General features: G+C 38.1%; 1 protein-coding gene across 1 annotated transcript in view; it reads left to right on the forward strand.

Moving 5' to 3' along the window:
* COL25A1 (collagen type XXV alpha 1 chain) overlaps positions 1-24,588 on the forward strand; it is a 523,263-nt gene that overhangs the window by 274,926 nt on the left and 223,749 nt on the right. The window contains exon 4 of the mRNA XM_010590501.3: positions 2,201-2,208. Within this exon, the coding sequence (XP_010588803.1) occupies positions 2,201-2,208 (8 nt within the window). The remainder of the gene's footprint in view (positions 1-2,200; positions 2,209-24,588) is intronic.

The following is a 24,588-nucleotide window of genomic DNA, read 5'->3' on the forward strand; positions in this document are numbered from 1 at the left end:
ATTCTTTTCATAATTGAGGAATTTTTATTCCCCGTGTATAACCACAAAATTTTAATGATGACAGGAGCCTTAGCCATCAATGCACTGTTTTCATTTTGTAGCTAAGAATCAAATGGAGGCCCAGAGCAGTCAAGTGATTCAGTCAAGGCCACACAACTTTTTTGTGAGCAGAACTTGAAACCAAACTAATTGTCCTGACTCCCATTTCAGGGAGGTTTTGCTTTCAGGCCAAGCCCCTATATGCAAAGTGAAGCAAAAAGTAAAATAAAAGAATTTTTTTTTTGGAACAAAGATACCCAAACAAGTGAGTTCACCTATTGTTTTGTTTTATAAAGTCCAAGATTCTAAAAAAGTAAATGACTACGTTAAGTCTTTTCAGGCCATCTATCCTTCCTTGCAAGATAAGAGGAAGGTAACTAAGAGAGGAAGAAACTCTGGTGGCACAATGGTTAAATACTCGGCTGCTAACTGAAAAGTTGGCAGTTCGAACCCACCAAGCTGCCCCATGAGAGAAAGACCTGGTGATCTGCTTCTGTAAAGATTGCAGGCAAGAAAACTCTATGGGGCAGTTCTACTGTGTCACATGGGGCCACTCTGAGTTGAAATTCACTTGGTGGCACCTAACAACAATAACTCATTGTCTTCCAATTGATTCTGACTCATAGCAGCCCTACAGGACAGAGTAGAACTAACTGCTCCATAGGGTTTCTGAGACTGTAATTTTTATGGAAGCAGACTGCCACAGTTTTCTCTTGAAGAGCTGCTGGTGGATTTGGACTGCCAGCCTTCCAGTTAGCAGCCAAGCACTTAACCACTGTGCTACCGGGGCTCCATTGGAAACGCTAGAGGCATAGTGGTTAAGAGACACAGCTGCTAACCAAAAAGTCAGCGGTTGTAAGCCATCAGGCACTCCTTGGAAACTCTATGGGGTAGTTCTACTCTGTCTTATAGGGTCACTATGAGTCGATATTGACTGGATGTCAGTGGCTGTGGATATTTTTTTTTTTTAAACAACAACTAAGAGAAAAGTTTGATTCTAGAGTGCTGAGAGGTGTTCTTTTCTTGTATTTTCTAAGAGTATCAGTATTAAAAACAATCATTTTCTAAGTGTTGAAATGGTAGACGCGCTCACCTAATTCATGAATAGCAGACAGCAGAATTGATGTTCTTTGCCCCTTTTCCTATTTTCTTTTGAAAAAGATGTCAAAATGAAAGGGTTTATGAAAATTCTTCATTTTGGACAGTATAGAGACTTCATTCCTTTAATAGTATTCTCAAAAGTTAAATGTTTAAAACTCATTAAATCTAAGTAATTGGAAACATGTATAGGTATCACTTCATGAAATGTAGCAAATATATATAATATATATATTTATAATAAGGGATGCCTATAAATTTGTTGTGAGGAAAAAGAAATGATGAAACACTAGTACAGTCTGATACTCACTGAATTGATCTTTATGTCAAAAGAAACAAAAGGGATTGATAAAAAAAAAAGTAGGAATATTTTGTGTATGTGAAGTTTTATACAAAATTTAAGTCCATGCTCAACTACATGGCTGCCAAGAATTCATGTTTACAATTGAACATATGGTGTACGGAAAATTGAAATCTACTTAGGCTTTGCCTGCATTTTGATGAGAATATATAGTTTTAAAGAAACCCATATAAACTTTAGGGCTTAAGTCTTTAAAAAATATATATATATAAATAAATAATAGATATATTTAATATATTGATAATATTATTGAGTAGATAATATTCTCAGGCAGATAATGATACATTTCTGATTTGCTGTTTTAACAATCTCAAGAAGTTATATATTAATTCTCTATAACTAAAAAAAAAAAAAAAAAAAAACTAGTCTATCATAAATGACCAAAGATTCCCCTAATTAACATTTTGTCTGAATTTTTAGGTATCTAAATTAGACGGTTTTCACTGAACATACGTTAAGCCTCATGGCATCTGAAAAGTCCTTGAAATTTTATGTGAAATTTTCATGTGTGTAAATATGCATTTTTCCGAGGTCCCAATGGAGCCCATAATCTAAAAAAAAAGATTAAGAACCTTTGAATTCCAAATGCCTTCCATGTCCTTGTATTGGGCTGATGATTCTGCTGATTTCACCCTAATATGTTACGTATTCACTAATTATTCTCTCCTTTTCTCCCTCTCTTCACCCTCCCACCCGCCATAGGTCCTCCTGTAAGTATATTTGCTGCATTTGGGGTCTTCTCCATTAATCAGGATCACGTATGTTAAAGCTTTGTTAACATATCAAAATATCATCTATATTTCAGTTAGAAAAATATTTCAACCTTTTAACAGCTACTAAGTGGGAGAGCTGAACATTGCTTGGGCATTTATTTTTTAAGTATGCTATTGTGATAATGTGATATGTGTCAATTTTTAAAAACACTTTTGTTTTTGATGCAATTATAAACTAATTACTCTCTTGGGGGCATCTTGGAGAATGGTTTATGAAGCTTGTGATTTTAAATGCTTTTCCTGGAATTCTGAGGTTTCTTTTGTGAGCAAATCTCCAAACTGTTTCATACTTCTTTTTTCATCCGTTTAAACTTGTATCTGAAATATTTGCATTTGCCAGTCTACCAAATGTAGATGGCAATGTGATCATGGAAATGATACCCCCTGTGGGCTTGGTGTAGTACTTCCTCCTTAGGCAACACTCCCTTTGAAGTCTGCTGGAGCTTTGCCTGCATAAAGAGTGAGAGATGGAGCCCTTGGAGAGTTTCACTTTCTTTTTTCTTTCCTTGGGTAAGTTATAGCTGCAGCATTCCAGTCTGCTTTGTGCTCACAGGAACAGATTATCTTGTCAGCTTTGAGCTCGATGTGTTTTTGAGTAATATCCTGAATATCTGTTGTCTGATCCCAGTGTTTATACTATGAACTGTGCATTTACAGTAGCAATGATCATTGGCCTTGAGACATTTTCTCATCCCGAATAGCCAGGTTGCTCCAGGGTTCACAGACTCCACACTGGCAACTTACCTAGCAGGCCAGCATGGCCCCAGGGGAGGGGCTTAGCATATACTCACCTGCTTTATTCAGAGGAAGCATTGGCTTCCAAATATCTTTTGCAGTCTTCCTGCCACATTGAGGCTGGGACATAAATCATGTTAGAAATGACTTTCCTTCTGTAACTGACTTTCAGCTCTTGCTTAATTCTAGGCAGATGGCATGCCCCAGGTCTAGGAGCCTTTACTCTTTGACTTCATATTTAAGCCTCTTTCTTAAAAACTAGAAACAAACCACTCCTGCCTAAAGGAAACTGCAGAGATTACAGCTAGAAAAGAGTATTCAAGGCTCCTTTTTGTAGAGGTAAGTATTAGGCAAGCCAGGAAGTAGGTAAATCTCATTTCTGCCTCACAGTGACTGTCAGGTTTCTAATATTTCCTCTTTGATCCCTAGCAAATTCAGGCAGCCATATAGCTCATGCTTTCTTGGGGCCAATCTCTTAGTTCAGATTGTCTCCCTAAAGATTGGAATTGTTCTTCCTTTTCTTATTACAGAAAAAGAAAAGAGAACTAGTCTAATTTACTAAACCCCTAGTATATGGCGGACAGTATCCTAGACACTTTACACGTATCATTTCATTTTGTTCTCCCAACACCCTCTGATGTTACTGTTCCCAGTTTTCTTTGAGGACCCTGAGCTCAGAGAGGTTGATTACCAAAGGTTGCATAGCTGTGGTGTTTGAAAAGTAAGAATTCAATTAGATATCTCTGATTTGAAGTCCTTTCTGCTTCCCACATTATTTCCTATTCCTGATGAATTAGTGTCATAACATGGGTCATTGTTACACAGGTTTGGCAGTCCATAGGTCATATTTCTTGATATAAATAAATATATATAATAAAAGGATGACCTAAAATGTAAAATGGCTAATCTATAAAACAAGCGTTAATACTGCCCCACCCAACTGCATCCTGAAGAAGTTATACCGTGTTTAACAAAGGACATCACTTTCAAGAAATAAAATTTAACATAAGTTTTCATATTAACTGAAGGTATTCAATCTGCTCACATTTATTTAGATGAAAAACTGCTGATTGTGAAAAAGAGAAAAAATATATCGATTATGGTATTTTTACTAATACTTTGGAGTCTTACCATAGGACTTCGGATCCCATATCTTGGGATCCCTTTTTGGGTGGAATACCTTATAATGAAATCTTGAACCTTTAATGTCTAAACCGCCATATATGATCTGCAACAAATATCTGCCATCCATCAAATTTTGCTTTAGTGTAGATAGCCTTGTAACAAATTTCCATTATCGTTTCTTACACCTGAATAAAAATTAATGAACAGTGGCATTTTCGTGAATAGACAAATTTATCAGCAATGTCTTGTGTACAGACAATATCTGACTATTGACAATTTTAATTTCTAGTGACTGTATCCTTCCTATTTTTAGCATCATTTTAATTTTATGTGTATTTTTTCCTTCTGCCTCTTTTCCATGAACTGAAATTTGTTTCAACAGTTTTATTTTTAGGAAAATTTTATTTCCCTAATTTTACTTTTTTTTTTTAATCATCCAGCTACCTCCACAAGTAAAAATACGGATCAAATATCAAGGCATATATTGCCATTTTAACTCCAATTGCGCTTGCTTCCATTCCTTAAACCAAACGTAAAGCACAAATTCAGTCTGAAAAGTTAAATCATCTTGCTTCTTGTGAGGAATCCTTGACACAGAGCCTATATCAAGTGAATCCCAAGAACTTCCTTCTAGCCCTGAGCTGCTGTGATGCTGTGGTTTCACATGTACTGAAAGATCATAAGGTGCATCCTGGTATCCTGATGTGTATTTTTCGAATCGTTCACTTCCACTTTGTTATGAAATGTGCTCTGGTACTACAGAAGACAGCATTAGGGCGCTCATTAAAACAAACAGATGAAAGACTGGTTGGCCCAGCGGTAATGGCAGATGTCCTTGTTATTGACAGTTGCTTTTTTTCCATTGCTGTCCTGAAGTAATGCTCTCAAGAAAGATTAAAAAAAAAAAAAAAAATCCATGCTTAATGATAAAGTTTAACCTTTACATTTACATCCTTATTTGACAAAGATTTGGAAAGCTTGCCCTGGTAGCACAGTGGTTAGGAGCTATGGTTGCTAACCAAAAGGTTGGCAGTTTGAATCCACCAACTGCTATTTGGAAACACTATCAGGCAGTTCTACTCTGTCCTATAGGGTCTCTAAGAGTTGGAATCGACTTGACTGCGATGGGTTTGTTGTTTTCGTTTTGCAGAAAAGTTGGATAAATTATACTAGCTTTTGTGTGTGGCTAAGTGTTTCTTTTTGTCAGTTTTTTTTATATTGCATATTGAGATAATTTATACTTTAAAACTTGAAATACAGCTTGAATTATACCCCATATATCAATTTACCCTTTAGGAAGCCATTCAGCTTTATTTTTCAGCCTTATCAGTTTTGACAAAAGGGTATTTCTACCATAAGAGTCTCAGCTACAGAAGGATGTAATAGAGCAATTTTATAATTGTGTATATATTTTTATGTGACTATTTTTTTTTATTAGATATCTTTTTTTCTATTTTCTTTCTCATATAGGTAGCATGTATTAAAATACCGTTCTAAAGGACGCCATGTGAGCATTTTGAGTGCCTAGCTTGGATATAACAGAGCTATTTGCTACAATGGTTTACCTGACCATTGTGTTACCGGAATCCAGATGGTACGAAATTGTACCTTCTATTTAAAAAAATAAAGACATTCGTGTCCCAGTAAGAAGCAAAGAGTTTGATAAAAAATGTACAAAATAGTTTCAGAATTTTCAAATGTAGCCAATTTAGAACCTAGTTTTGACCTTTTTTTAGTTAATACAGGACACACTCTGTTCTTTTGGCTCAAAGGGAAGTACCATAGTAATATTCACAGGTCACAGAAGCAAGCAAGTCCTATAATTGTAGCCAGAAGAGAGTCAGGAGACCTATTTTAACTGGCTTTTTCATTTGTATCGGTCTATCAAGCCCTATAATTATTCTTGACTGACAGAGATATGATGTTATTGTTGGTAGGGTAGAACCCTCTGAGGTGTGATACATGATGCTGCTGCACAGCCTGTTCTGTCCCATCCACCTTCAAGAATTGTCAACTCAGTTTGAACCCTAGACTCTTGTTGACAGATGAATGAAGCAGACTTAGCCAAGTTAAGCTTACAATGCTATTTCTGCCAATGTGGTAGATGAATTAGGAAAAGAAATCTCTGTAGAACTTTTAGATGAAAAGCTCGGATACCTTTATTTTATATTGAAAAAACAATGTGATTTTTAAGCAAAGAGTAAATCTTTTCCAGATATGCTGATGATTACTCTTTATGGTAATGATCTACTAAATGCCACTTTACATACCAATTCTTATACCATCCCTGTTAACTAGGTATTTATTACATCCATTTTACAGCAGAGGATACTGAGGCATGGGCTGGTCAAGTAATTTGCCCAGTGCTTCACATCAAGCAGGAGGCAGAGCTGGAATTTGAAGTCAGGTCTATCTGTCCGCAAAGCCTGTTTTTAATCCACGTTTTTAGGTTTTTTTAAGCAAGGCAAGGTTTAAGTGCTACTACCTTCTTTGTAAATACCTTTCTTATATTTTATCCTACCCTCAATCATATATGATTTCTAGTAAGCTTTTCTTAGTTATCTGTAGATCTTACTTCTTGTATGTATGCTTTGATATTGCTAGTTACTCAGAATAAACCTATGAATTATCTAATTCTTGTTTCATGGAAGCAAGTAATGCAGAGGTACAAGTTTGGCTCTTGAGTCAACAAAGCTGGGTATAAAATTGTCATGGAATCTTTCAGCAAATGTTTCCTTAATTCCTTCTTCGTTATATCCCTACTTAATTATTAATATATTTCTATATGTATTTGGGTTCAAAAGAGTGTGCTTTTACAGGTGGAGTGACTGCTATTTTTTCCATAATAAGGAGGTATTTTTGTTGGTGGGGGGAGCAAATCAATTATATCCTGCTATAAAACACCAGGAAAGCTAGACAAATTCATATGGAGTCATTTTAACAAACCAAGGGAAAAAAAAAATCTAGAGAATTAATTTATGTTAAAAGGCTGTATGGGGACGGACTTACAATGGAATTAACATAGGCTATCACAGGAGGATAGTTCAAGGAACAAAAGGTAGAAAAAGAGAATGTAATTATGAACTCTTACATGGAATAGGTTTCCAGTGTCTCTCTTGTGTCTTCTGATTTGAGTGGTCCAGGCTCCCATTTCTGTAGAGTACTGTATTCAATGGCATTTTGTTTCAATGCTTCCTCTGCTATTGTTTACAAAGATTTAGTGCCAGGTTAAGAAGAAATTGGAAACCCTGGTGGTGCAGTGGTTAAGAGCTACAGCTGCTAACCGAAAGGTTGACAGTTCAAATCCACCAGGCGCTCCTTGGAAACTCTATGGGGCAGTTCTACTCTGTCCTGTAGGGTCACTATGAGTCGGTATCAACTTAATGTCAATTTTTTTTTTTTTTTTTAAAGAAGAAATTTGGAGTTCTGGAAGTGGCAACTGTGATAGGTTAAAAACCCTGAAAACTAGGATTAATCAAGATGTTTAGCTAAAAAAAAAAAAAAAAAACAAGAAGAAAGAGGTATACAAAAATATTCACAATGTTCTTTGCGACATTATTATTTTTCTGTGACCTATTTCTGGATACCATCTGTGTTAGAATAACTTTAGCTGTATGACAGACAAATTCTAAAATATCAGTGGTTTACCACAATAAAAATTGTGCTAGAAATAGCAATGCTTCATGTAGAGACCCAGGCTAATGGAGACTTTGCCATCTCTAGTGTGTGTGTCCCCAGGTTACTCTGGGCATAGACATAGAGCCATCAGATAAGGGAAGAGAGAGGGAGTGGAGGGTCAAGGAGCATTTTATGGTGGCCAGTACTGGAAATGGTTTATATCATTTCTGACTGCATTCCTTTGGCAAGAATCAAGTCTCATGTTCACACCTAAACTGCAAGGGAGATAGAAAAATGTAGGTATGGGCCCAGAAGGAAAGATAAACAGATTTGGTGAACAGCCAGTCTCTGCCTTTCTATCTGGAAATAATTTCTTAAGCAATAGAAAGAACAAGAAACCCTCAGAGAGAGATACGTAAATACATCACCCAGGTAATAACGTGACCTCTATCTTCCTGTAAAATCTTAGAGAAGAAAACCTTCATTAAAACCATTATTACTAGAAGTTTTAACAGAAAAAAAAAGAAGAGTGTTTTTTGTTTGTTTGTTTTTTGTAAATCGAGCAACATAAAAGTTGTGGTTTGCTTTGTAAGATGAAAAGATGAATAGGGTACTTCTCCAGGCCCTGAGCACTAGGTCTCCCAGGTTACATCACATTTAATTCTTAAACATTTTGAAAGTGCTTAAAGATAAAAAGACCTCGTGAAGTGTTTTGATTCTTTAAGCACTTTGAAAATGTTTAAGAAGCACGGAAGCTCTTATGCCTTCTCTTTCTTGCAGTTTCTCATGCTACTCGGTGGTTTCACTACCTTGTACCTATTGCAGCATTGGCTCCCGGGTGACCTCCTTGACACGTTGGTTAGGGACAATTCTGGTTGTCTAGCTCTGTTTCATGCAAAAGTCTCATTTTCAGTAGTGCATCTTTAAAAAAAGAAAATGACACTAACACGTTTAGTCACTTTTATGAGGTTTAAAGAACGAACAACTGCCATTCTTATGGCTGGGAAACATGATTAAAACAAAAAAGTGAGCATTTAAGACTGGATCCTCTCTCTTGGTAGGTGAAATAAGAGTGAGCTGAAAGAGTCTGTTTCTTTTTGTATTAAAAAAAAAAACAATGATAACAGGAATACCAGGTAGCACAAGGCAGTCGGGATTTCTAAAGAGGAAATTGAAAAGAAACCACACAGTTTTCGAGCCTTTTTTGCTGTTGGTTGCTGATTGGACACAGCCATACTTTTTCTAACTTCCGCGCTACTGGCAAATGGGTGTCATTTGCCCTTTCTGTGTTGCTTTTTTGTGATCAAATACTTAAGTCACATAGCCGAATTCCTAGAGCTGTCTGCCTGTGTAGACCTGTTAATATCTTCTGGGTCAAATTAGGGAAGTAACTATACAACTCCTGTGGCTTTGTGAAATATTAACTAGCCTTGTCCGGGAAAGCCTAAAATATATTGTTACAAATCAGTTTGGACACATTTCAAATGCTAATATATTGAACAATGGCAAATAAGTGATTTGAGGGTGGATTATGGCTTCCTAATGAATGGCTAAGCATTTAATAATCTTTAGAAGTATGTAACTGCAGAGAAAGAGTCAATGTCCGCAATTTTCCAAACAAGCTTATTTAAAATTCCTGTTATTTCCTCTCCTACAAAGAGTGGTTTCTGCTTAATTTAGGATTATTTGGACATTATGAACTTTTTAGCCTACATTTGACCTAAGTTAACTAAATGACCTACTTGATCTGAATTGGGTCCCAAGGGAAAAGATTTCCCCCCTTTAGTTATTTACTGAACTTTAGTTCTTGCTTTGGTGGAGTTTAAAAAGCATCAAGTTGTGTAATCTTATGTTTCCCAGGTTACTGTAAATGTTTTTACCATTATTAATTAATATCTCAAATGTAGTTTTTATTTTCACAAGAGCTCCTGCTTTCTTCAGACTTGGTTAAAGTTAAGTAAAACTTTTGCTTTCTTTGCTACATGCTAATATCTTCAGCTTCAAAGATACGTATAGACATCTCCATCTTTTATTTCTGCAGATTTTTTTAAATTAAAAAGTATTTCTGTGTGATCAAAGAAATTAGTAAAAGATAGTATCATAGGATAGGTAAGAGGACAGGCAAGAGGACTATCAGTAATTAATTTATACAGTTATTTAAAATATAGTGCCCATTCATTCATTGACTTATTTATCAAACTCATATCAAGTGCCTAATATATGCCATGCCCTCTGCAATATGATGAGGATAAAATGGCAGATAAGACATGGACCCTGTCTTCAAGAACTTAGATTCTAGTGGAAAACAAAACAAAAATATAGCACTATTATGTGAGGAGAGGTATGCTCCAGATATGTCTAGATGGAACAGGAGAACAGTAGATGGGTAAATAATCCAGATTTGAGTGGGGAGGGGATCAGGTATGCTTCTGGATCTAAGATAAGTCAAGGAGTGGTAGCGGTGAAAAGTTACAGTGGTTTTTGATGGTTTTCAGGAAGGCTAGTACCTTGGAAGAAATGCCCGGCAATCTACTTCTGAAAATCACCCATTAAAACTGCATGGAGCCCAGTTCTATTGTGACATACCTGGGGTCACCATGAGTCGGAATCGAATTGATGGCAAATGATATTGGTACTGGTAGCATTTTCAAAGCCTTTGAAGCACAGGAACAAATGGCATTTTGTGAGACTGCATATTAAATACAATTGAAATGTAAAGTTCAAGGAGATTAGGAAGTAAGTAATGAGAGAAGATATTGGAGTAGGCTGAAATTGTGAAGTAGTTCTCCTGAAGGTATGCAGAGTCTTTGAAGGATTTAAGCAGAGGAATGCATGGTCAGATGAACGTTTGAGGAAGACCCCTCTTACTTGGAGGAGGACAAATGGGAAGAGAGATGTAGGATGATGGTGGTATTTATTCAGGTGAGAAATAAAAATGGCCCGGAAGAATGGTAGCAGGGGTGATGCAGAGAATGGGGCAGATCCAGGTGGTATTAATGGGGTAGATATGGCATAAATGTGCAACTTGATATAGGAATGAAGAGGAGGGAGAAGTAAAGATGACTCTCAAGTTTCTCTCAGGAGAATAATAGCTCAGGCCACTGGGATAGAAAATAAAGAAGGAGAGCAGGTTTGGGGAGGGGACGGTGCTGATGTCTGATTTGGAGTTGTTGAGTTTTAGATTCACTCGGGACAGTCCTGTGCAAACATCCAGTAGCCAGTGTGCTATATTGATATTCTGCTCAGGGGAGAGTTCTGAGCTGGAGATAAAAAATCGGCAAAGCATAGGTGATTGTTGAAGTGATTAAAGCAGGCGAAGCTGGTCAGGGAGAGTGTCTTGGTTAGAAGGTGAATGAGCATGGAACTCTTCCCACCATGAGTTTGCCATTTAAGAAATAGGTGGAAAAAGTGGAGCCCTGAAGAGTGGAGACGGGGTGCATAGAGAAGTGCGGGGGAGAACCAGGACATACCAATGTCATGGGAGACACAAAAAGAGAAACACTCAAAATGAAGAAAGTGATAAAAGTGTCATATACTGCAAATGGGCAAATAGGATAAGTACTGAAAAGTGTCCTTTACCAATAAAAAGAGACTTGGCGATGTTTTAGAGAGCATCTCCATGTGGACTAGTTAACACTGTTTCCCGACGGATCTGTACCTGTCCTCTACCTGACCCAGGGTGAGTGGGTTATATGTCTTGGTGCAAAATCAGTCACCACAATTGGAAAATCTATGTATTCTCATTTATTAAATGCCTCTTTTGAAAACATGATTATATTCCCACAATTTGACATAAGAAGTATTCTGAAATAAGAAGTATTTGGAACGGAGGATGTACATTGTGCCAAGTTGCACCTAACAGCTTGTGAGCACAGAGGGAGGTCTTCCATTTAGTTTCTACCCCCTTCCCTTCTTTCTTTCCAAAACTTATTTTTACGATGGAATCCCTGTCTCGGATAGCTTTTGATCTGGTTGGAAAGAAAAGCCTTCACTCGTATTCACTATTTAATGATAATACAAGTGATTTTATATGTAAGTGCCAGATGAATGAGCTAGGCAGCCACAGCGCTCCTTCAGAAAGAGGAAGATTTGTTCAATATGAACAGCTGGAAAAATTGCATTTTGAGCTGAGACTTGAAAGATGGGAAGTAATTGGGCCAGTGAAGAGGGAGGAGGGTGGCCTGAGAGGTGGTAATGAGCCACTGGAGAGGCCAATGTGGCTGGAGTGGATGGATCCTGATGGAAGTGGTAGAGGCTGCCCAGAAGGATTGGTTGGGATTCCACATGGAGAACTTTGAATGCCAGATGAGCAGTTTGAATTCTGAATTTTAATAGGGAAAGCGATGGGTGGTTGATAAGCAACAAATGAAAGCCTATTTAAAATTACTGGTCTGAGAGTGATTTGCAGACTAGCATCTGAAGGAGACATGAAGAAAGCCTGGGCTGGGGTGCAGATATGCCTAGGAAGAGCTTTATCTGAGAAAATGGCCGGGAATTATAAGACTTATAGAACGGATATGAGAAGCAAAGCAGAGGGAGACATTAATCCTGATTCTGCAGTAGCATGTAGTAGTAGGGCACTCACTGCAAGAGCCCACAGTTCAAGAAAAGGAGCCTTTTATGGGGAAAAAAAGGTTTCAGCTGAGTTTGCGTCATTGGTAAGGTATCTAAGTGAAGACATTTACAGACTTTGTGAAATGTCTTGTGACTACAAGCGTCATTTCCTTGGTGTCTTAGTCAGGACTTCTAGAGAAATAGAACCAGTGATGCACATAAACACACACACACAGGGAGAAGGAGAGAGATCTAGTTCAAGGAATTAGCTCACCCGATTGTACATCAGGAGGCAGCCTAGAGACTTCTGCAGGCTTGTGTCCCAAGATTCTTGGGTCAAACAGCAATGGAAGGAGTGCATAGTAGAGAGAGAGTGAGCTCTGCCAAAATATTCATTTATAGTCTGAAGGCAGAACACACCCTAAGGGAACTCCTTTACAACTGATCGATCAATTACATTATATTAGATTACATCATAAAAGATAATTACATTAGATTGAGGAGCCCTGGTGGCATAGTGGTTAAAGTGCTCAGCTTCTAACCAGAAGTTTAGCAATTGGAACCCACCAGCTGCCCCGTAAGAGAAAGACGTGGCGTTCTGCTTCCATAAAGATTACAGCCTTGGAAATCCTATGGGGCAGTTCTACTCTGTCCTATAGGGTTGCCGTGAATCAGAATGGACTCAATGACAGGGGGTTACATTAGATTACATTGGTGGAACAACTGTTAGTCTAGTATTTAGCCAAACCACTGGGAACCATAGCCTAGTCAAGTCGACACATAAAATGAACCATCAGACTTGGGGCTTTATATCTCTGCACTATATCACTGGCATGTTTTCGGAGTGGAAATAGAAACAAGCAGATGATCCCGCAAAATGGCAAATAAGAAAAAGACTGAACAGTGCCCACTGGGCTTACCAATAAAAAGGGTCCTAGTAATGTTTTCAGATAAATACCTTTTCAACGTGTTCTTCAGATCTCTACTGAACATGCATAGATCACCCTCACACTTGTTCCTTTATCACTCTCTTCCTCCTCTATTAATCCTTCCTCATTCCTCCTTCATTTCTTTCCTTGACTCAGCTTTCATATTCCATGTGCATAGTAACTTGACTGTAATTAAATATATGTCCCTGATTTGACACACATTCTTGGCTAGTAATCATGCAATGCATTTAATTGGAAGTAGGAGATCAAAAGCCGTTTCACATAGATCACTTGATGCTCACAACCACGTGAAGCAGGCAAAAAAAAAAAAAGGCTGATAGTAATGTTCTATCTTACACCTAGCTGTATGTGGGACTCAGAGAAGGGCGCAGTATATTTATGACCGCATGACTTATAATTATGTGATATATGGGCAACACAAATACTGAAGTTATTCAGTTTTAGCTGGGGTAGGGGGAGGCTCAGAGATCAAGTGCCAACTTTCTCTTCGTTTTTTGAATAAGTCAACTAAAATATGGCAAGTAAATACAGACCCACCAAAGTTTTAAAGGCCACAAAAGGATCTCCCCTACTTGACACATCTGAGGATGAAGCAATGCTGGGAAACTGGTATTCGGAACCTATGCAAAAGAAAAGGGAGGTTACTTATAGTACTTCTGCGGCTTACAGCCCATATCATGATTGAGGACAAAGACAACAGGGTCAGCGGGGGCTGGCCAGAGGCTGAAGGTTCCAGGGAGGCAGCCTGGGCTACAGACAAACCTGAGAGACAAGGCGCTTGCTCTTCCAAATCACGGCCCCACCATGCTCTCCTTTCCCCCTTGTTTTTGACCTGTCACACCTCACAGAGTTCCCTGGGAGGAAAGAGGAGTAGAGGAGATAGAAAAGCTAGAGTGCCTCTAAAAAGTGGCTGAATCACCACTTTCTTCTATTAATAAACAAATTAAGCTCATATTTGTGTAGCGAGCCCATAAAAAAGGGAAGAGAATGTTTGGCAGGCATAGTAGAAACCCAATCTGGAAGCTACAAATTTAAAAACAATTATTTTAAAATTTCACATCGCAAACTTCCTTTTGGAGGCTTCCGTTACTTACATCTATGTTAGGATATTCTCCTGGGGGTAGTAACATAAGTGCTGTAAAACTTCGTGCTGCCTGGAGCCCATGGATTTTATAGGACACATGAAAGCATACTTTAGCCTGTGCTGCCGACACGGTGTCTTATTCTGATATATAATTTCATTCAGCAGTAGTAGACACACATAGTTTGTCTCTTGATTTGCAGTTTTGGGAACCATTTCAACTTGCTCCCTTCCAGAGACCGTTATTAACAACCCATTGGCATACAGTTTCAGGCTTTTTCACAGGTGAGAGTGAAAATTGAAAGAGTGGATTAGAGAGTTCTCAGCAGGCACCCCGGATAATTTATCGCCCTTCTGTTGTAATGGCTGAATGTATATCTTTCACCATATGTAGCCGTCCATGTAGAACCCTAATCAATGGTAAAGAATAAGAAATGTTTTTTAAAAACCATCCCTTGAAGTGGAACTAATCAGCTTGCGGTTTCCTTTCAGGTAGTCTGACCATTAGCCAGTATGCCCTATATATACACTCTGATAGGAAATGACCTAAACCTCCACTTCCAGTTGTGCGGGTTATTTGTCCTGACGTCCCCTTCACCCTCACCCAGCCCTCTACTTTGCATATTAAAGTTAAGCCTCTAGTCATTGACACTCCATGTCCGGAAAGTCGATCTGGCATTGCCATTACATAAAACTTACTTTGCACATTACATGGCAGGACTTGAAAAGAAACTATTTTGGAATTCTTCTATTGTTTACTGGTTTGAAAGTCATGTGAAAAATGAGGATTTATCTCGCTGCCTAAGTAGATCCCCTGGGTTTTATCTGTGGAGAATATTATTTTTCCTATAGGCATTAGCTTCTCTGTTTAGAGGAAAAAAATTCCTTATTTTATCTTTAGTTAATAGAGTTTAGGAGAGAATTTAAAGAGCATAAACAAACTGATGGCAATTTCAGATCGTTGGAACATTCTAAGCAAAATGACCTTGTATCAAATATCATAATTTGTAAGAAACTCACTACAGAAGTTGTATGTTTCCTATAACGTGAAGTTTCCATGTGCATATATTTAATCAAAACCATAACAACACTGAATTTGGATTGTTAAACCTCTTCCTAGTCATTATTGCAAGGAAGGGAAGCTATTTTGTCATTAAAAATATCGTTAAAGAATAGGCAATTTCTTTCATCCCTATGAAAAAAAAAAATTTTTTTTTTTTTAGCTACTAGAAATTCTAGTACCTTCTAGAACTTCCAAGAGCTAAAGTACCTGGATCATTTTCTAGGCTTATGTATGTACTATTAAGAAATAAATTAGAGAGCTTTCATTCATGTAAATTATTGCTGGAAACTGACCTGTTTTATGTCTCCGTAGTAAGGTTCCTGGGCAGTTTGTGCTTGTTTACTAACCAAAAGGTTGACAGTTCGAACCCACCAGCAGCCCTGCAGAAGAAAGGCCTGGTGTGAGCTACTTCTGTAAAGATTACAGCCAAGAAACCCAGTTCTACTTTGTAACATGTGAGGTCACTATGAGTCAAAATTGACTGGATGGCAACTTTTTTTTTGATGTCTTTATGGTAGTAGTAATTCAATATAGTGCCCTAGATTAGTATTTGTAGGGGTTTATAACACATTCATATTATAAACATTCCTTTTGGGAAGTGTTTTGCCAACAATCAAGGGAATGGCTTTTGTTTCTTGAGGACTGAAAGTCAGCATCGTTTTGGGTGTGAAGTCTCTCCTTGCCAGACCCTGCCCTTGTTGGCTAACAAGGAGCTATAGCAGGTGGAAAACTATTACAATCAATATGACAAATCTCTTAGAAAAGGACATCTCTTGTGTTACGTATTTGTTCTCACCTTGTCTTGCCCTGTGCTGGCAAATCTTCTAAATACTTTAAGGTGCCAAGAATAGCCACAGTAAGGGTAAGCTCTGAAATTTTTATCTTAAATTACAGACCTTCAAACTTGTACTTTTAAACTCTAACCAAAAATAGCTAAATATTATTTGGTTTTTATCCATTTAGGGCATATATGAAACCCAGTAGCAATGAGCATGTGTGCTTATATAAAACTTGAGCTTCTCATTCTAAATATCCAAATGTATGTGTTATGGTATGCTGACAGCCCCATCGTGGATATTTAAGTTTTGATATTTGGCATTTATAGGCTTTTAATTGCTTTTTCACTGTTGTAGAAATGATAGATCTGTAGAAATTGACCAAGCTATAGACTCTTTGGAAACCCTGGTGGCATAGTGGTTAAGTGCTATGGCTGCTAACCAAAGGATCGGCAGTTCGAATCCTCCAGGTGCTCCTTGGAAACTCTATGGGGCAGTTCTGCTCTATCCTATAGGGTCCCTGTGAGTCGGAATCGACTCCACGGCACTGGGTTTGGTTTTTTTGGTTATAGACTCTTTATTCAGAATATCTTTTGTACTCTAACTTTTTCTCCTAGGTAGAAAAAAATATATATTGTTTTTAGAAGAAAGATCATTTCCTGAGATATTATCTTCAAGCTATGGAAAGTCTCAGACCGTAGAAGTTGTGAATAAAATAGTAAAATTATATGATTTTACTCTAAGACCAAGTAGAAGCTTTTGCTTCATTTTTTAAATGAATGAACTAAATAAAAGTGAAGCCCCAACAGAAAGCTGAAGCAGGACATTGTCACACTGACATAGAACTATTCTGCAGCAATGAAAATGGACAATAAATAATGATGTACAGTAGGCTGTATCTAAATTAATTCATTTCTAAGGGAATATCTTTAGAAATGCACCAACGTTGAAAAAAATTCAATTAATCAAAGTCATCATGCCACATCTGTTACAGAGATTCATCTCTTGCTGAACTATAGCCAACTAATTTTCCAGAAATGACATTTTCACAGTTTATTGTGCTCGCATCATCATGGCACAAACCACATCAAATATATTTTCTGAGTGACACTCAAGATGGATTAGCCATGTGCAATCTGTTTCCGGACACGGAGATTTCAGTTTCTTAAGAGAAATGAGAACTTTTAGGTGAAGATATCTTTCAGGTTTCTGTCAGCCTGGATATAACCATTTACATTTTTATCTTTAAAATGCGTGTGTGGTTAAGAAACAGAACACTATGAAGGGAGTCTGTTTCCTACTCTTTAAATAATATTATCCTTTAATGACTTGAGTTCAATGTCAAAACTTTGTTAATCTTTAAAAACTTGTTTTACCTTAAATTAATGAAAAAAAGGTTGAAAGAAAGTTTGAAAATCTATTTACTATTGAAGTGAATTAAAAGATCTGAATAATTTGATATTATTTATTAAGTTTTATTGCTCCTTTGGGTTCATATCTTTTGTTTTTATTTTATTAATAACTGTACAAGTGAGAGAATAAAAGTTTATTTTAGAATGAAAAAAGAGAATGAAATAGAGTGTTTGTTATAAAGGATATTGCTGTAAAAAATTTTTTTTTCTATAAAGCTTAGAGGAAAACGTGATTCTACAGTGTTGTTAAGTGGGTTTAGTAGTTCTCATCATTGTTTTCTTGTTATGAGTTTTTTATGAATGGGAGATGCTGAAAATAAAATTTTAAAACCTGAGAAATTTCTGTACCCAGAAATACACAAGTTAAAACTCCATCCTCTAGGGTCACAAAGCCAAAAGTTTCCAAATTTGTTGTTTTCCTTCAAAAATGTGAAAATCCGCACCATGCTTTGGTTGAATTGCTTAACCTCTGTCTTCTGTTCCTGCCTGCCATTGCAACATGACTGTGCAAACAAGGAGACTAGATTCCAGAGTCCTCTAGATTGTCCATGTGGGAATAGACACAGGAGCTAAAGGAACCCGGAACCGCACTACACCTACCCTCTGACATGGGTGAAAAATCCTCCCTCTGCTTAATGGCAGAACCAGGTCCTTTGACTTCCTTTGTGAATAAGGACAGTACTACATAATCCTCATGTCCTAGTTCTTGCTTCATATACCTATACACCCTTCGTGTATGTGTGTGTGTGCACGTGCTCACGCATGTGCACGTGCCTGAGCTGTGTGTGTGAACTGAATTGAAACTTCTCCCTGAACTCTCCTTTCAATGAGAAAGAAATAAATGGGTAAGGGTTTGCAGTTTGTCAAAAGCTTTGAAAAGATTGCTTTAGCAGACTTTATTTCTGGAGGTTTGGACTGCCTCTCCACCCCCTTTAGGAAGGATCTGGTGGGATAGACTAATTTAGTTCATGCACACCAATTATTCATACAAACATCTACCTTGGCCTACTTCCTTTCATTTGTACAGTTTCAGGGATGGCCAGTCAGCCATGCTCCGGATGGGAGATAGAACCATTCATGCGTGGGGGTAGCGCTTTCTTCTCTCCTTAGTAGACCCTGCACGTGCTGCGGTACAGCCCATGGAACACTTTCTTTTATCCCTCAGCAGTTATTTAGAACCATTCAGAAAGAACCTGCTGAGTCTCATCAATAGAGGTAATTTAGCCAGTGGCTGTAAAAATGCTCAGCTACATTCCCCGCCTAAGAATACTTGTATTATGGAAGAAAAGAAATGAATTCAGAATACTCTTGATGATAATATTACAGTATCTAATTTAGCCCCAGCATCACCAACTGCATAACATTATCTGCTAAAATAAATTAAGGTGGTTCATTTTTCAAAACAACCTATTTTATTGCAGTGAGACGAAGAGAGGACTTTAACTAGGTTTTCACAGTTTGAGCCTCTGTCAAGAGGTTTTCTAATTGCTTGAGAGAAAAAGCCCAGTAAATTATGGGCATCTAAAAATGTATTAATCTAGCTGTGTCCCTTCGTGATGGCAAGTTCCCCTATTGAAGGGTCCATGCCTTATTTTTTCTTGTTGCTCTAGCATCACCACTGTGGTTGGCATTTAAAACCTGTTGCCGTTGAGTCAATTCTGACTCATAGTGAGCTTATAGAGACAGAGTAAAACTGCCTCATAGAGTTTCCAAGGAGTGCCTGGTGGATTCAAACTGCCAATCTTTTGGTTAGCAGCCGTAGCACTTAATCACTATGCCACCAAGGTTTCCAGTTGGCATTTAGTAGGTGCTTAATAAATGTTGGAAACCCTGGTGGCGTAGTGGTTAAGTGCTACAGCTGCTAACCAAAGAGTTGGCAGTTCAAATCCGCCAGGTGCTCCTTGGAAACTCTATGGGGCAGTTCTACTCTGTCCTGTAGGCTTGCTATGAGTTAGAATTGACTCAACGGCACTGGGTTTGGTTTGGTTTTTTTAATAAATGTTGGTTGAATAAAATTTATGTAAGGATGAACTTTTTAAAAATCAGATCTCTATTGTATGTCTTGCACTGTCCAAGGTGCTCTGAGTAATTCAAAGATGAATAAGGCAGTGTAACTGAATCATTTAAAAGTTTAGGCTCTTGAGTCTGACAGACCTGAGGTTCTATCCTAGCACATCCCCTTACTAGTTTTGTGACCTTGGGCAAGTCACTCGGCCTTTCTAGGCCTCAGTTTCCACAGCTGTAAAATGGAGATAATAATAGTACCTACATCATGGGATTGTGGTGAGGACAAAATGAGATAATGTCCATGAAACAAAAAACACCAAAACCTAAACTAAACCCACTGCCCTCAAGTCGATTCTGGCTTGTGGCAACCCTAGAGGACAGAGTAGAACTGTTTCCAGGGCTGTAAATCTTTAGGGAAGCTGACTGCCACATCATTCTCCTGCGGGGTGACTGGTGTGTTCAATCTGTCAACCTACTGGTTAACAGCCGAGAGCTTTAACCACTGCACAACCAGGACTCCTTAACAAAGAGCACCAAAACTCAAACCCATTGCCCTGTGCTGAGGGTCAGGAGCCTGGAGTCAGGAGCTGGTAGCAGATGAAGAAGAGTCTCTGCAGAGGCTGGAACCGAGGGCTTTGACTGACAGGTCTAGCTGAGCCTTGATTTGGTAAAAACGTGATGCCATTCCTTTGATGGAGTAAAAGTGAAGCTTTAAAATTTGGCCAGTTTATCCCTCTGGAACTGCCTGAGTGCTCTAAGTACCATAGTTTTTCCTCTGACATTTCAGCAGCACACTGTTTACACAGCCCCTGTAACCCTTAGCATTTTGTGATTCAGTCGGTAAGGTTTATATGGCCTTGTTACAGAAGATGTAGAGATGGATGACTTGTGTAATTCTTTGACACTCATCATGAACCTGTGGAGTGTTAGGCAGCCTCAGGATGAATCTAAATGTATTTAAGCAGGCTATGCTTAATATCTAATTATCATTGTTTCATCCAAGTTCTTGTCTTCAGACTTGTATGTATTTAAGAAAGTACCTGAAATGGTCCAACTATTTTCCCAAAATCGATCCATATTTAAGATCAACTATCCCAAATCAAGTTTTGCATAAAGGCTCTGTAGTCACAGCAAACTAGTTGATAACTTTCTACTTTCCAGGAAACCCTGGTGGTGTAGTGGTTAAGTGCTACGGCTGCTAACCAAGAGGTTGGCAGTTCGAATCGTCCAGGCGTTCCTTGGAAACTCTATGGGGCAGTTCTACTCTGTCCTACGGCGTCGCTATGAGTCGGAGTCGACTCCATGGCAGTGGATTTGTTTTTGGTTTCCACTTTCCATGCGCTAGTCAGCTCCCTCCCGTAACTCCCAGGGCACCTCAGACCTACCTTGCTGGCAGGTTAGTGGGATGTTTCGGTGATATAATTTGAATGCTTTTCCTGTTGGAATTTTCCTACTTCATGTACAAACTTTATCACAAGACATAAAAAGTTGCTCAATATCATCAGTTCTTAGGAAAATGTGCAATGAGATATCACTTCACATCTGCTAGGATGGCTGTAATAATAATAATAATAATAAAAAGGCAAGTATGTGGAGAAATTGGAACTTTTACTCACTGTTGTTGGGAGTATAAAATGATACAGCTACTGTGGAAAATAGTCTGGCAGTTCCTCATAAAACTTACACAGTTACCGTATAACCCAGAAATTCCACTTCTAGGCATATATCCAAGAAGTTTAATGTTGAGACAAAAACCTTTACACAAATGTTCATAGAAGAATTATTCATAGTAGACAAAATTGAGAATAACCCAAATGCCCATCAACTGATGAATAGATATACAAAATGTGGTATATCCGTATCATGAGACATTATTTAACCATAAAATGGAATGAATTACTGATACATGCTATGATATTAATGAACTTTGAAAACATTATGCTAAGTGAAAGAAGCTAAACGCAAAAGGCTGGGTATAATACGATTCCATTTATATAAAGTGTTCATAATAGGTAAGTCCAAGAGCTACGGCTGCTAACCCAAAGGTTGGCAGTTTGAATCCACCATCTGCTCCTTGGCAACCCTATGGGGCAGCTCTACTCTGTCCTATAGGGTCGCCATGAGTTGGAATTGACTTCATAGGAATGGGTTCATTTTTTTTTTTTTTTTTTAATTTTTATTAAGCTTCAAGTGAACATTTACCATTCCAATCAGTCTGTCACATGTAGGTTTACATACATCTTACTCCCTTCTCCCACTTGCTCTCCCCCTATTGAGTCAACCCTTTCAGTCTCTCGTTTCATGCCAATTTTGCCATCTTCCCTCTCTCTCTATCTTCCCATCCCCCCTCCAGTCAAGAGTTGCCTACACACTCTCCTGTGTCCACCTGATTTAATTAGCTCACTCTTCATCAGCATCTCTCTCCCCCCCACTGACCAGTCCTTTTCATGCCTGATGATTTGTCTTCGGGGATGGTTCCTGTCCTGTGCCATCAGAAGTTCTGGGGAGCATTGTCTCTGGGATTCCTCTAGTCGCAATCATACCATTAGGTGTGGTCTTTTAGTGAGAATTTGGGGTCTGTGGGTTCATTTGTTTTTATAGAGACAGAAGACATATTAGTGCTTGCCAGAGAATGAGAAGTGACTGCTGAAGATTATGGGCCTTCTTTTTGGGATGAAGAAAATGTTCTGGAATGAAATAGTGATGGTGAGTGTACAATTTTGTGGATATACTAAAAACCACTGAATTGTACACTTTAAAAGGGCAGATATTATGGTATGTGAATGATATCTCAATAATTTTTTGAATTTAACATAAGACCCTTCCATGCCTTTCAAACTGTTGAAGAACTTTACATGCCTTTCTGTAAAATCGGTCCCTATCATAGACCCAAAGACAGCATTAAAATAAGGTTTCTGCACACGCTGTGCAAGGTGTATTTTATCACAAATAAATTTTCTATTTAATTTTTTTTTTCAGTGAGTTCCTGGTTTCTGTATTTTTTATTCTCAATGCCAAATTTAAACAAAAGGACCTAAAAACAGTGGAGATCACTGTTTCTTAAAACATTGTCAATATCTAAGGATTATAAGTAAATTCAGAATATTTTAAGCAGAAAATTATATACAGTGAAACCTGTGAGAGCTGGAACTTGATGGGACTTCCTTGTTTTTCTGAGTCTTGCAAGTTTTCTGTCTTTGACGTGGTGCAGTCTTACCACTTTTCTGTTGCTCTTTATTAGTGGAAAATATTTGAGTTTTTCTTCTCTGATGGGTTTCCGCCTTACACAGGTTCCGGCTTTCTCAGGTTTTACTGTATCATGCATGATTATTCCAGTGATTTTGGAGTCCTTAATGAATACAGTACAGAAATTACCTTTATTATTTTACAACATGTATTACTGAGATTATATATCTGCAATTAATTCTATACAATCATAAACCAACTGAAATAACTTAGAACTATGTTAAAATATCTGTTATAGATATATTGGTAAAAACTATAATAATGGATTAACACATCAGATATTCCACTAATTCATAAAAGTAATGATACAATTGAACTTAGTGAATATAAAAACCCATTGCTGTCGGGTCGATTCCGACTCATAGTGACCCTACAGGACATAGTAGAACCACCCCATAGAGCTTCCAAGGAGCGCCTGGTGAATTCAAACTGCCAACCTTTTGGTTAGCAACCGTAGCACTTAACCACTACACCAGCAGGGTTTCCTATTGAATATACCCTGGTGAATATATCACAAAAATAATGCAGATAGAATAAAATATGTATCTGACAAGGAAATGAAAGTTGGTGTGTCATCATTTTCCTCTCCTCCAAAACTCCTGCCATCAACCTGAACATCTTCAGTAACTTAGCTCAAAGTTCCTTAACTTCCTCAACAACAACCTTCATCAACACTACACTTCAGCAACTCATTACCATAACTTCATCCTGGTTTTTGTCATCCTTTTATAATGTTCCGTCTTTGAAATTTTCAGTTCTAATAGACCAATCTTCTACCATCACTTCCGGTGCTTGCTAGTCCTTGACTTCCTTTCTTCCCTCCCAGGACATCTGTTCTTTGACCTCCAGTCCTTCAACACCTCCCCTTTCTCCAGGCCATCCTCCGTTACACTCAATCTCTGTCTGGTCCCAGCTGTGGACTACTTCTTTCTTATTTATCCCAGACACCATAGTGTACAATCTTAGGAAATCAGTTTCTGTCCTTTTGACATCCTCAGTCTTTTATCTTTCCACACATCTACTCTGAAAATCCACAATTTGGGATTCCTCCAATGATCTGATTTCTCTTCTACCCACACCCTGCTGGACTCAGTTGAAAAAATATAACGTGATTATTTTCTGATAGTTTTTTTTCTGCTTATAGATTTATGGTGTCCAAACTGAGATGACCTCTCAGTGTTCACAGACAATACTTTTACCTAGTCATTTGTTTCTCGCATACTAAACAATTGTTTTTCTAACTTTCACCAATTTCCTCAGTCCCATCCCTGTTCTTATACCGCACCTCTTTATTATCAGTGAGAAACACTTCCATAAATCTCAGTTTCAGTTATTCTTTCTCTGATCAATGCCTCCTTTCCTTCTAGCACAATCCCTCTGTCTAGTCCTTTGACTCCAACAATTCCTTGGCCATATAGGGCCCCTATGAGTCAGAATTGACTTGATGGCAATGGGACTAAGATCCCCAATCCATTGACCCTATCACATTTTCACTAGCTAACAGCTCTTCCATCCTTAACAGCTTAGATGTCATGGTCTATCATTGTAATCATGCTCTTGCATTGAACCTGTAACTCTTTTTGTTTTTCCTCTCTAGCTTCTTCTTCTCTCCCTCTGTCCTGGCCTGGGAAAATTCCAACCTTGGTTAAATCTGACTCACCCTCTACCCTGCACCTACACCAAATTCCTGAATGTGGGTGGAGAAAAACACACAACCCCACTAACTGCTCTAACTTTGAATTTACGACCA

This window comes from Loxodonta africana, chromosome 5 (genome assembly GCF_030014295.1).
Source record: "Loxodonta africana isolate mLoxAfr1 chromosome 5, mLoxAfr1.hap2, whole genome shotgun sequence".
Taxonomy (NCBI): domain Eukaryota; kingdom Metazoa; phylum Chordata; class Mammalia; order Proboscidea; family Elephantidae; genus Loxodonta; species Loxodonta africana.